Genomic DNA, 15,405 nt, shown 5'->3' with positions numbered 1-15,405 from the left:
ATCAAAAAAATAAAATAAAAAAAATCATTTTATTTTGTCAACACATATATAATAACATTAATTTATATATATATAAATATAATAAAAAAAAATTATTTATTCTAATCATTATTTTTTTCTTTCTCTACCGAAGTTGAACAACTTTTATATTATATTTACATATATATTTTATTTTTTTTTTTTAAATAATATTAAAATTTTATTATATGATATAATCACATTTTTTTTTTTCGTATTCATCATTTTTTATTATATATAATATAATATATTTGTTGGATGCTAAAAAAATACGTCGAAGAAGAAATACAAAATTATTTTCTTTTATTTTCTTATTTATTTATTTTTTATTATTAATATAAAATTTTTATTATAGAATTAAAAATATATGTATATGAAATATTATTATATTATATATATATATATATATATATATATATACTATCCATTAAATATGTATTACTTTATACGTATGATGGCACATATATAATATATATTGTGCATATATGAATTATCGCATTTAAATATATATGAATTTTATATATTATTAAAGATTTTAAGATATATAATTATATAATTTTCTTCATTCACGATGTTTTAAAATTTTCATAGAAGTCACATAAGAAATAATATAATATATATATATATTTATTTATATTATGGAAAAAGAAGAAAATATACTTTTATAAAAATATAATTGCATTTTTTTTTTTTTTTATAATATAAGATATATATGTATATTATAAATATATTATGTATAATTATTTAAGAATATTTATGTAAAAATATTATCGGTCTGTTTTTCTTCCTTTTATAAGAACTTTTCTTTGTATTCAGTTAATATTAAAATTAAGAAGAGCTGAAATATTTTAAATATTATCGTAACACTTTTATGATATATATATATTACATATTGTAGAAATGAATAAAGTATTATTTTATATACTTATAAAATAAACAAATTATTTTGTTTATTCTATTTTCCTCTTTCAAAATTATATATATTTGAACTACTTATTTTATATATACCGTTTATTATCATATATTCAATGAAACCTCTTATTCCTTTAAAGGGACTGTATTGTTAATTTTTCAGTTAGCAGTCTTATAATAAATATTTATTTTACAAATATACAAAAAAAAATATAAAATTTTAATTTTTCTCAATGTGTATTGATATAGAAAGCTCTTCGCTTGTTATAAGGTTTTCTTTCACGTTTTAGAAACCCTGGAAAATAACTAAAATAATAATAATAATAGTGTATATATATATATATATATATATATATATGTATTATAAAAAAATAAATGAAAATGTATATAGGACATTGTTCATTATATATACATATATAATATATGTATATTTATTTATTTAAATTTAAACTTTCTTATTAACCTCATTTTGTTAATTTATAAAAATATGTCATGAAATATATAGATTATAATTTAGGTTTCATGTTTATATTATTATTTTTTTTTTAAATAATGTTGGATTTATAAAAATATAGCTAGTTTATTTTTATTTGTTATCATAAGAATTCTCATATTTTTTATACGTATAATTTTTTTTTTGATTTATTTTCAAATATGTGATATCAGATATTATTCTATAATTTTTCTATAAATTAATTAAATATAATATAATATAAATAAATAAATATATATATATTTATTTATATAACATATAATGTAAATATGTATTTATTATAATATATTATGTAATATATTATATTATATATATTTAATTTTTTTATTCATGTAATTTTATTTTATTTTATTATTTTTTTTTTTTTATTTTTTTCTTCAATATAACAGTGGAATGATATTGCATCGAGTTATAAAATCCTTTTTTAGTAGTGATTTGAATGTTTCTAAATTGTTAAGAAAAAAAGGTATATTATTTGAAAATGTGAAAAGGGAAAATTGTGTAAAAGATTTAATTGTGAAGTTTATGGAGTTAAAAGGAGTACCTATTAATAAAGATGACATTCACATTATGAAAAATATTTTATGTAGACCTACAGGTAGAATAATGATATTAATTGATAATTTGAAGAAGCAAAACTTTAATTTTGATTTTGATATTACTGAGAAGAAAGAGGAACAAAATGAAAGAGAACATTTTAATGATAATATAAAAATAAATAATATAAAAAATGGACATGTAATAAAAGAAAATGAGAACATTAAAAGTGATAATAAAGATATAATAAATATTACCAATAATAATGATGATAAAACAAATATAATTTATAATAAAGAAGAATATTATAAATTAAAAACATTATTTAAAGATTGTAAAATACATTTATGTGATGATTATGAAATTGAAAAGTTTGTAGAAGAATGTGAACGTTTTTTAAGATTTACTGATGATATTAAAAGAATATCAAAATTTGAAAATTTAGATAAAATTGTTACTATTATAAATATACCTAATTGTTATGGTAGAAAGGAGCTTAGCGAAATTATATATACAGCTTGTAATGTACGTATAGAATTAAATAATATTATATTTAGATTTAAAAAAAATGGAATACAAAGTGATTGTGCATATATATTATGTAATAATATCAAAGATGCAAATATAATTATACACACCATTCAAGAATATCCAGTTGCAAAAAAATATCATCTTACCGAATTTTATGGAACATCCTTCTTATTTGCTTCAAAAAATAATTTATTTATAAGTTCAGAAAAACTAGATTATATAACAATCTTTTCAAAATATAAAATATTTACATGTGGATGGCATAAAGATATATCTATTAAAGAGTTTGAATCATTTTTAATTACACTCAAAATATTTCCAAAAAAAATTATTAAAATCAATTATAGTAAGAATAATATATTAAAAAATAATGAAACCAAACAAAATGAACATTCTGATAATAAAATATTAAGGCAGCAAATATGTGATAATAATATTAATCAGTTAAATCAAACAAATCCAAATCATATTCTAATTAATATTCAAGAAGAATCTACCTCACTCAATGAAAATAAAAATAATGAATCTAATGAAGAAAATGATTTAAATACTTCATCTTTTATTTTATTTTTTGAAAATATGAGAATGACTAAAAAGGTTTTTACAAAATTTGAAAGACTAAAAAAGAAATGGAAAATGTCTGCATCTAGTAATTTTTATGCATACCCTAAAGTTGTAAGCACAAAAAATTAAAAAAAAAAAAAAAATATCCATATACTTAGGATTGTCAAAAAGATATTTCTTTTAGAAACTCTTTTATGAACAAATATAAAACAAAATAAAAATAGCTAATATTATATATATGTGAATGGATAAATATATAGATATATATATGTACAAAAAAAAATTATAATATATATATATTAATAAAAAGAAAAAATATATACATTATACATATAATATTTCCTCTTTCTTTTTTTTTTTTTTTTTTTTATTCAGCCTGATATTCATTTTAGTGATGATATAGAATACATGGACGAAAATGAATATGAAGATTCTGATTTGGACGAAGAAATAGAATATTAACAAAAAAAAAAAATATATACATATATATATATATATATGTATTTTTTATTGAAAAGAAATGGATTTCCCCATTTAAATTTATTCTTTTTCAATTAAATGTGTATCATTTTTCCCTTTATTTCTATTTTTTTTTTTTTCTTTTTTATTTGTTTATTTTAATTTATCCTTTATTTATTATTTTTTTTTTTTTTTTTGTTCAATTTTGAAAACTGGATTTTCATTTTTTAATTTTTCGTATTCTATTGTATAATCCTGTGCCAATATCGAGCCTTATATTTTTGGCAAAATTTATTTCATATGTTACACTAAAAAATAAAAATAAATAAATAAATATATATATATATATATACTTATTTGAAATACATCAACCATTTGAAGGTACTTACTTTTTCTCTTTATATGTGAAATAATCATCATGTATGTGGAAATAATAATTCATAATTCTATTTATATAATAACTAAAATTTATCCACTTTTTATCATTCAAATAAGACCACTGATATTCCGGAACTAAATAAAAAAAAAATATATATATATATGTATATATATAAATATATATGTAGTAATATATTCATTTATGTCATATTAGGATGCATGATTTTTGGAATACATATATTTATTTAATTTTTTTATACATTGAGAACTCTGAGTGGGAGAATTAGAATTTACAAAATCATCATCGTCTAGGTTCCAAACAATTTCTCTGTAAAGAAAATAATATATATATATATTTATATAAATAAATAAATAAATATATATATATATATATTCCTTATGTTTATGAATATACCCTTTTTCTTCTATTTGTTCTTCCTTCTTATTTTGTTCTTGTTTCATTAATAAATAAGGAATCATCTGATTATGAATATCTATTGATAGTTTTGAATTTTCTTCATCATCTTTGTCGTCTTCGTCATTTTCGTCTTCATCTTCATCTTCATCTTCATCTTCATCTTCATATATATCTAATTCATTTTCATTAAACATATATTCATCATTTTGTTTAATTTTTTCTATATCTATATTGTTTCCTATTGTTGTCGAATCCTTTTTTATATCTTTCTTAGTAATTAAACTACTACCCGTAGGAACAACATCATAATCATTTTTATTATTATTACTAGTAGTAGTAGTTGTTGTACTAGTGTTATCTTCCTTATTGTTTATATCTTTAATATTCTCCTTGTTATGACCATGCGTTGTCAATTCTGTATGTTCCTTAATTTCATTGAGCCCTGCTTTCACATTTGCATCCATCTGTACAGTCACATTTTTTTTATCGTCATTATTTGGTGCATCTTCCTTTTTTTCTTTATCACTTTTATATATATCTATTAAAGATAACAGTTGATTTTTAATATTTGTATCATGCATTTTCAAGTTAGTGTTTTTCTTTTTAATGTCACTTATAATATTTGGAATATCACTATATATTTTGGATGCATGATCTATAATATTCTTTCCATCTCTTTCTAATATTTTGGTGGACATAGAAAATCTCTTATTATCATAATCTATGTTTACAATGACTCCTTTTAATTTGTCATTAATTTTAAAATAATCATTCAAATTATCCACTTTTTTTTTAGATATCTCAGATACATGTATTAAACCTACAACATCGAAATATTTTACCATTAAACCATATTTTGAAATATGTATAATATCTACTTCAAGAACATCATATACATTTAAAATTTTAAGCTGTTCATTTTGTTCATATATTAAATTAGAGAAATTTAATTTATTTATATCAGTACAGAAAACTTTTATTTTTTTATTTAATAAAACATCTTCATTAATTTTTTCTTCTAATTCTTCTTGTTCTGTTTTTATTTTATATTTACATGATAATGCAGATATATGTATAAATGATGTAATATCATTATATGTAACAGTTACACCATTTTTTAATATTGCGACTACTTTTACATCAAAAGGTGTGCCTTGTGTTTTATATAATAGTATTTTATTTAAGTCATTAATTTTCTGGATATTTTTTAAAGTTAATAAGATTTTTCCTGGATACATTTTATATATCTCGAATATTAATTTATCTTTCTTTTTAAAAACATCTCTAATGTTGCTAATATTATATGGTAATTGATCTACATGTATTTCTGCATAAGAAGAATAATTAATATCCACATATGCAAAATCATTTTCTATTTTAAAAATTTCACCGAAAATTAATTTTCCAACATATAATTTTTCATATTCTTTTGGTTCTTCTTTACTATCATAATTTAATATACTAAATTTATTAAAAGTTAAATTAATTTCTTTGTCATATTTTTCATTATCAATATAATTATTAAAACCGTATTCCTTTGTTATTGAATTATCAGGTTTGTATATATCATACATTTGTTTTTCATAATTACGTATCATATCTATTAGTATATGTTTCTTTAATTTTTTAGATTCCTTTATTTCATTGATATTCTCATTTTTATTATTATTATTGTGAATAGAACTAATTTTTGGTTGAAATTCATGAATAGATAATCGGTCATTTATATTATCGTTATCCCCATTTTTTTTATTATCACTGTGAAATTTGTTATTATTATTATTATTATTATTGTCATTAGCAACATTTTTATTTTCATTTGTTGTATCATGATCTATTATCGGTTGTACATTTAATTCTTGTTTTTTTTGTTCTTCATCCTTTTCAATTTTCTTTTTTATTTCATTTATTTTTTCATTAAAATTATAATCGAATTGTCCATATTTTAAAAAATAATATTTTTCATAATGTTCATGTAAGAATGTTAAAAAATCATAATTATTTCTTTGTGGTTGTAATTTATTTCTCTTAACGTGCATTTTTTTAAGATGGTGTTTATAGTCTTCATATAATTCATCTAGAAAATTATATTCTCTTTTTAATAATTTCTCATTATTTAAATTATTATGTATACTCATAATAACTTTATTTAAATCCTTTAGAAACTCTTTATATTTTTCATCTTTTTCTTTATCATTTGTATTAAAAATGTTTATATCATTATCTGTATAATCATTTTCTTCAGACGTTGTTTGTGTTTTATTTTTTTTTTCATTCTCATCAGAAATTTTTTTAGCAATATCTCTATACTTCATTAAAAAATTACGAACATGTATAGGAATCTTATTTTTTTTTAAAATTGTATCAATAACTTCTAATAAATTACTATCATTATTGCTTTTGAAAGGTTCTAAATTAATTATCTTATCCATTTCCGCAGCCAATTTTTTTTCATCTTTATAATTTTTATTGTCATAAAATACACCAAATAAATCGAATGTATTGCTATCATTTACCATAGAATGATTATTAATTAATTTGTCGTATAACATATTTTTTTCCTTTTTAGCTAACTCGATGTAATTTATATTATTGGTATCTTCTTCTTTATTTACATTTGAATTCATATAAATATCTTTCAAAGAATCTTCAATAACACTATATGTATCATCTAATATTTTGTTTTTCTTTTTATGGTCTTTAATATCACTGATATGCTCAAAATTGCTTACGTCGTTTTTTATCAGTTTTTCATGCATGGCCATTTCAACATCTTCAATGGAATTTAATTTTTTATTGTCCTTATCTGATGTGTTAACGGATTCATTTGATTTGTTAACCGATTCATCTGATTTGTTAACCAATTCATCTGATTTTTTAACAGATTTATGTGACTTTTTAATTGAACCATCAATTTTTTTTTTTGCATCATCTGATTTTTCTTTTGAATCCTCTAATGATTTTTTTTGCTCTTCCATTTTTTTCAAATTTGTAAAATATTTTTTGCCTTCAGTTTTCATTTTCTTTTCCCTTTCTATTGTTTCTGGAAAATATGCATTGACTAGTTGTTTGTAAGAATATTCCTATGAAAAAAAAGAAAAGAATTAGGGTTATGTAATATATATGAATAAATAAAAATGTATATAAGTAATATATATATATATATATATATTTATTTATTTATTTATTATATAATTGTTCATATGTACATCATCGGCATATTCCTTTAGGATAGGTGCTATGTCCTTATAAATATAGGGTATGTAAGGATCAATATCATTATCCTTATGGTTTTTAACTCTAAATTGTAGCATCTTCTTTTTTCTCCTTTTATAATATGTATCTGTCTTAAAGTATATCTGAAAAATAATATGTATGGAAATTATCATATGCCAATAAATAAAAAAAAATAATAATAAAAATAACATATACAATTATATATATATATATATATATATATATATATATTAATTTATATATATCTTATTTATTTTTGTATATGTTTATTTTCTTTTTTTACGTAATTATTAGGAGCCCATTGACGTTTTATAAAAGCAGAAACAAGGTACAGGACAAATACAAACAACAAATAAATCTTCGTAAATAGCATTGTTACATTTTTAATAATTAAAATAAAGTAAAATAATTTTCATTTTATTTTTGAAATGTGAAAAGATCAAATAATGACATGAAGAAAAAAAAAACAAAAAAAAAAGAAGAAACAAAAGAAGAAAAAAATTGAACAAAAAAATATATATACTATAAACCCATTTTCTAAAAAAAAAAATTAATTACTAATACAAACTGGATTTATACTAATAAAATGTGTAACCTAAATTAAAAGATTATGAACTTTAATTTTAATCCATAAATATTTATTAACAAAAATTTTTTTTTTTTTTTTTTTTTTTTTTTTTTATATTTCCATAACAAGAAAATTAAAAAAATTATACTCAAAAGTATATATATTATTATATATATATAATTTAAAGTATATGTTAATATTAAAAATATATACTTATGTTATAATAGGTATATTATTTAGGGTCTTAATTTCAATTTAATTTAATTTCTTTTATTTTTATTTTTATTTTGTTTTATTTTTATTTTATTTTATTTTTATTTTCCTTTTATTTTATTTTATTCTTTTTTTTTTTTTTTTGTTCTTTATGTGTTATTTTTTGAATCCACTTATTTTAAAATATTCAATTGGGGAAACTATTTCAATTTCAGTTCATTCAAAAAAAAAAAAATTGTTTTTTTTAATTTACTTTTTTTTAATTTTTTGATTTTTTTGTTAAAATATGTAAGTGTATAAATATTTTTTCGTATATTTCCTTTTTAGAATTAAGATAAGAAAAAAAGGAAAAAAAAAAAAAATGATAAGGAAAAGGTTACAATCTTTAAAGAAGGATTATTTAAAATGTCAATATAGAAATATTATATCATCAAGTATTAAAAAGAAAAAATACAATTATAAAGAAGAAAGTTTAAATTTATATGTAGCTTTCAATTATAATATAAATTTGTGTCATGAACGATTTGAGAAGAATATTTATTTGTATGATGTAAACTCCACAGTTTTTAAACTTTCAAAATATATCCATAAATTCAAGAAATATATAAAAAATGAAACAAAAAAAAAGAAGGAATATGAAAAGAATGATAAATATAATTATAAAATAGAACAATTATTTATGTGTTATATTTCACTTCATAATAATATCAATAGAGATATATTTTTAAGATTAACAAGAGATGTTTTAAGTTTCCCATCATTGAAAGAAAAAATAATTAATGACAAAAAATATTATGAATATCTTTTATATGAAATAATAAAATGTGGACAAGAAAATAAAGTTGATAAAATACACTTTTATGAATATGTAATAAAAATCATTTCAAGTTTCTTATTGAATTCTACTTTATTTTTCAATGAACTTTTTGAAAGGAATTTTTTTTTAGAATTCTTAAATTTAATTAAAAAAGAAGATATAAATAATTATATCAATAATTTTACATATCTACTTTCATGTATTTCATTATATAAAAGAGCTCTGAAACAAAATATAACTTTTCATAATAATAAGGATTTATTATTATCATCTAAGTTTTTATCTGAAAATAATACAAATATATTGATAGAAAAAAAGAAAAATGAAATATTATTAGATAGCTTAAATATTATATTACAAATTTTTGATAAGATACAAAATTATCATTATTTTAAACAAATAGATATTTGTAATATATTTGATTTTTTAAATGAATTTAAAACATTTCATAAAATAAAAATATGTATTCTTATAAATATTCATAAATATTTAATTCCCTCAAGTGATATGAAACATTTGTGTTTATTAATATATTTAATAACTTCAAATAATAATAGTAGAAATATATATAAGGAGTGTATCCAGCAAGACGCCTACAAATATATATATAATATAATTTTTTTAAGGAGAAATGAACTATATGATATTAAGAATTGGAACCTCTTTTTATTAAGCTTAATAAAATATAAAAAAAATGAATACACCAATAATATTATGAGAAAAAGGAAAATCAAAAATATAAAAATGATAAAAAGTAATGGCAATATAAATGAAGACATAAATGAAAATGTAAATGGACACAATAATAAAATAAGTGGTGTTCCAACTAATCGTCAGATAAATAAATCTACAAATATGTCTTTAAGATCATCAAAAAAAAGAAATTCTATAAAATACAATAAAAAGTTTGAATTGTGCTTAAATGTTAAAAATAGATATATGAATAAAAAAAAAAAGTACAAAGAGAGAATTTTATATTTTTCAATCAAGAATTATTTTATGCAATTAATAGAGCAAGAAAAAAAAAAAAAATTAAATCCTAAATATATAAAAACGTTTTATGAATATTTTTCTTTTTATCATATAAAAAAAAATTGCATAAGAAAAAAAAATTATATATCACCTTTAGTTTTAATTCAAAATTATGAAAGTGAAAAAGAAACACACAAAAAAAAATAATACACAAAAAAAAAAATAATACACAAAAAAAAAAAATAATACACAAAAAAAAAATAATACACAAAAAAAAAATAATACACATTAGTATTATATATATTATATATATGTATCATATTTGTGATATTAAAAAGTGAAAAATAATTAACACAAATATTTACAGATCCTAATTATTAATATATAAAAATTAATTTTTTTATATGCATATGATGAATACAAATTAATTAATTATTTTATTTTTTTTTTTTTTTTTGTATTTGTAATTATTTATTTATTATTTTATTTTATTTTATTTTATTTTTATCATTGTACACATTTTGTACATACATAATTATCAATAAAAGATATATATTTTTGTTTTTGTTCAGTTGTTATATTAACCTTTTCATTTTTTTCTATGTGAGTAATATATTGTTGTGGTTTGAATTGATAGATGAATTTCATTTGATCATATATACAATTAAAAGATACAGTAAAATGAATAATTAATGTTTCTTTATTTATATTTGTATATTTTAATTTATAATATTTGTTTTTTTTTAAATGATCTTGTATATAAAAATAGATATTATAATAAAGTATATAATTTTTTAATAAATAATCTTGTACATATAGATAATTATATTTATAAAAATCATCATTATAATTAATTTTTTTTATATATAATAAATATACTTCATTATTAACAATATAAGTATTTTCTAACAAATCTAATTGTACATTCATTATTTCATCCTTTTTTTGAGAATCGGTCAAAAAAGGAGTAAATGTATGATTATTATAATGTATGTATTGAAAGACTTTATTTAATTGTATATTAATATCATATATATGTATATTTGATAATTTTAAGAAAAAAAGAGGAGTTAATTCATTTAAACTGAAATAATATGGGGTTAAGATTTTCTTTTTTTCTTTATTCATTATATTAATTAATTTAAAAATGTTCACATTTTTATTTTCACAAATAAAAAAGTCATTATAAATATTTTTTATATTGTCCATTTCAAATATTTTATTTACATTTGGAAAATTAAAATTATGTTTATTATTATAATAATCATTATATATATTATTATATATATCATTAGGAATGTTAGATGTGCTACATAATTTATATATATCTTCATTTAAGATACACTTTTGTAGTATTTGAATTTCTTGATTTTTTTTTGATAACTCATTTTCATTTTTATTTATATCACTGGATGTTATACAACAATATTGGGAACCCATTCTATTATTATGAATTAAATTTGATAACAATTCATTTTGTTTACTTTCTAATTTATGCTTTTCATTATACATCTTTTGATCTTCATATATTTCTACATCATTTTTATAATGTTTGTTATTCATTAATTGTATAAGATTTTCCATTGAATTGAAAATTATGAAATAGGAAAAAAATAAATATTTCACAATATCCTTAATATAAAAAAAACAGACACCGTTATTTCTTATACTGATTTTTATAATATTGTCAATTTTGTTACATGAATTAAAAAAATTTTGTTTATCATCAGGAAAAATATTACGTATATTTGATATTTCTTTCATATCATTATAACAAAATAAATTTTCATAAGAATTTATATATTCATCATTTTGAATACCATCATACGATTTATTGTTACAATGTGATATTATTTTATTAGGATTTATATAATTTTGTAAATTATCATTATAAATATTATTATTATTATGGGAATATAAAATGTTTATATTATTTAAATTAGTTTTATGTCCTATTATAGACTTATCATCTAAACCATATTTACTAATACATATAAGATATAACATAAATAAATAAGATGATTGACTTTTAAAAATAAATTCTATACTTTTAAAATGTTTAAAACAACTTTGAGGTAATAAATATTGTATATATCCCTTTTTTTTTATATTATCATTTGGCTTAATATTTTCTAATATGTTTTTTTTTTTTAAACATTCATATAATCTAAGATAAATATCATTTAATTGAATAATGTAACATTCTTCATAGTTATTATTATATTTTATATACTCTTCCGTATTTGATTCATATATCTGATCATCATTTATAGTATTTTTTTCATTAAAGGTGTGGATTTCTTTTTTTATATTTTGTTCTTCATTAGTGGTATATATTTTTTCATGACCTATATATGTCATTTTTCTCTCCTCCATGTATACATTTGTTTTTTTTTTATTCATATCGGAGTATTCATTTTTATTCCCTCTTTTCAAATTATCCATTTTGTGTTTTACAAAAAGGTGGTAATAAAAAAAGTAGGTAACAAAAAGTGGATACAAAAAACATATATGAAAATTATCATAAATATTAAATAACTGAGATATAAAAACATATTCATAACTTAAATGATAATTTTTATTTTGATCATTTGTGTTTTCATTAATGTGTCTATGATGGGGTACTAATATATGATAATATGCTGAAAAGCAAAGTCCGTTACCGTTTAAGATAATATAATTATTGTTTATTTGATAAGAATTGATATCTATCATTTTAATTTCTTGTGTTAAAAAATTAATATATATATAATCATTAATTTGTATAAAAGGTTGTTCTAAAGAGTTTTCGCTCAATTTCTTAGGCAAAACATATTTTTTTAAAATATTTGTTAATTCATTTATATCATAATATTTCCATTGAATATTTACAACCTTTTCAGAATGATAAACAATTTTAATATTTTCATAATACATATGATCTTGTATAAAATTATTATTAATATATGGATAAATACTAAACATGTTATATATATGAATAAAGGCTTTTATTTTATCTTTTAGAAAAGAAGGATATTTATGTATATAAAATTGAAGACATTGTATTTGGTTGTCTTCCTTTCGTATTTCACTATCACAATTATTAAACATATTATTATTGTGATTATCATTTTCTTTATAGATTTTATCTTTATTTTTTAATTTTATTTTTTCATTATATAAATATTCATAAATATCATCATTTATATTAAATGTGTCTGCTTTTTTAGGTCCATTAGGACATTCGAATAAATACGTATTAATTTCATTATATATATAATCCTTATTTTCATATATACAAATATTATTATATGCATAAAATTTAATTATACTAATATCATGAAATAAGCATTCTGCTCTATTATCATGATATATATTGAAAAGCTTTATTTCATTTTTATCATAATTATTATTTAAGTTGTTATCAACTATTTGTTTCAAACAATAAAATTCATTATTATAATGTGCTTTATTGTCAGTATTTTTTTTTTCATTTTTTAAGGCATACGTATTATTATTATTATTATTATTATTATTATATTCATTATTATAATTTACATGATCATCATTATTTATATAACCATTAAAATTTAATTTATTATCATTATATATATTATTTCCATTTTCAATGTTATCTTTTACAACCGAGTTTATTTTATTAACGATATTAATACCCTTTATTATTGGGTCATTTGTTTCATTGTTTTTTATTACTATATTAGCACACTTATTATTATATGCATCAAGAGTGCTTTCACACATATTATTTTTAATATGTAATTTTTCGGTTTTTTTTTTATTAAATATACCCAGAAATTTTAAAGCATTCTTTTTAGACAAATTATTTATTTTATTATAAGAAATATCTATATTGTCTTTTTCATGAACATTTTTTTTTTTATCATCTTTGAAATCTAAACTACAATTAAAAGAACTCTCATTTAATGAATTTCCAGTTATTGAAGAAGAATCATTTTGAACAATTTCAAAAAATTCAGCTTTTTTCATTTTTTTTTTTAAAAAAAATATACATTATAATATATTATATAATAATAATTTATATAAATATATAACATAAATATATATATATATATATATATATATATATATATATATTAATATATATATATATTTCACTATTTATAATTTATCTTTTTAGTTATTTTAATTTTTATTTTATTTATTATTTTACTTTATTATTGTTAATTTTTTTTTTTTTTTTTGATATGCATTTTCTGAAAATTTTCATACATTCAATATATGTTTTTTTTTTTGCTCATTCCAAAGAGATAAAAAAAGCGAAAAAAAAAAAAAAATAAATTAAATTAAAAAAATAATAAATATACGTATTTCAATGTATTTTTTTTTTTTTTTTTTTTTTGAAGACAATATATAACGTGTATTTTATCAATGATTTATTTAATATATAGAAAAAAAAGTTGGACAATTTTATATTTATGATACACAATTACATGTAAAATATATATATTTATTTAATATTCTAAAAACCTATAAAAATAAGGTAATATTTATGAAAGAAACTATATATGTGATATATACAAATAAGTTATATAATATTATAATAAATATATTATACATAGAATTCTGCGTACAACCTTGTGCTTTATAGGGTGCATATTTTGCTTTAGTAAATATTGGTGCTTTTACAAACAGGTTAAAAAAAAAAATAAATAAAATAAAATAAACATAAAAAAAAAACCTATATAATATATATATATATATATATATATATATATATATATATATATATTAATGATTACCATTTCATGGATTTTTTTATGTTTTTATATAGATAATAAAAAAGAAAGATGTTTCTTTTAAAAGTAAATACGTTTTAATATATATAGTCATATGAATATTTCCATATACAATATTACATATTGTGGTATATTATTTATTTCATTATATAAATATATATAGAGATATATATTATATCTTTTTATATTTATAAAATATTTAAGTGTGCAACATTTTCATATTACCCATTTCTATAAAATGAATTAATATATGTATAATTATATATTATAAGATCATACATTTTTGTATTTCATAAATTTTGTTAAAGCCTCAATATGTTCATCTTATATAGAAAGGTTTTATGAAAAAGAAGAAAACCTGACTTTTTTTTCTTTTACATTTGAACCTTTCATATATTTATTTTAATTTTTTTTGTAATATTTTTTTATATAATGCTTTTTTCATAATATATATATTTCCTATCTGATTATATTATATATATAATACTTATTAATGTTATTATATTGAATTTCCTATGTGTATTTTTTCCT

At 17.7% G+C, this 15,405-nt stretch overlaps 4 protein-coding genes across 4 annotated transcripts; 2 read left to right on the top strand and 2 right to left on the bottom strand.

Moving 5' to 3' along the window:
* Window positions 1-1,816: 1,816 nt before the first annotated feature.
* PADL01_0811100 (conserved Plasmodium protein, unknown function) lies at window positions 1,817-3,517 on the top strand (the record flags this gene model as incomplete). The annotated part of the gene is made up of 2 exons (XM_028681451.1): window positions 1,817-3,166; window positions 3,431-3,517. The coding sequence occupies 2 exons, from the start codon at window positions 1,817-1,819 to the stop codon at window positions 3,515-3,517; spliced, it is 1,437 nt and encodes a 478-aa protein (XP_028537827.1).
* Window positions 3,518-3,734: 217 nt separating this feature from the next.
* Window positions 3,735-7,920, bottom strand: PADL01_0811000 (RNA-binding protein, putative; the record flags this gene model as incomplete). The annotated part of the gene is made up of 6 exons (XM_028681450.1): window positions 3,735-3,822; window positions 3,904-4,027; window positions 4,153-4,220; window positions 4,308-7,393; window positions 7,520-7,669; window positions 7,831-7,920. The coding sequence occupies 6 exons, from the start codon at window positions 7,918-7,920 to the stop codon at window positions 3,735-3,737; spliced, it is 3,606 nt and encodes a 1,201-aa protein (XP_028537826.1).
* A 769-nt stretch (window positions 7,921-8,689) lies between these two features.
* PADL01_0810900 (conserved Plasmodium protein, unknown function) lies at window positions 8,690-10,324 on the top strand (the record flags this gene model as incomplete). Its single annotated transcript, XM_028681449.1, has 1 exon — window positions 8,690-10,324. One exon carries the CDS (start codon window positions 8,690-8,692, stop codon window positions 10,322-10,324), a length of 1,635 nt encoding a protein of 544 aa, XP_028537825.1.
* A 300-nt stretch (window positions 10,325-10,624) lies between these two features.
* On the bottom strand, window positions 10,625-14,104 carry PADL01_0810800 (conserved Plasmodium protein, unknown function; the record flags this gene model as incomplete). The annotated part of the gene is made up of 1 exon (XM_028681446.1): window positions 10,625-14,104. The coding sequence occupies one exon, from the start codon at window positions 14,102-14,104 to the stop codon at window positions 10,625-10,627; it is 3,480 nt and encodes a 1,159-aa protein (XP_028537824.1).
* Between the last annotated feature and the right edge of the window lie 1,301 nt (window positions 14,105-15,405).

The sequence above is a fragment of the Plasmodium sp. gorilla clade G2 genome (assembly GCF_900097015.1).
Source record: "Plasmodium sp. gorilla clade G2 genome assembly, chromosome: 8".
NCBI lineage: Eukaryota > Apicomplexa > Aconoidasida > Haemosporida > Plasmodiidae > Plasmodium > Plasmodium adleri (nom. inval.).
This window is presented reverse-complemented; position numbering and strand designations above follow the sequence as displayed.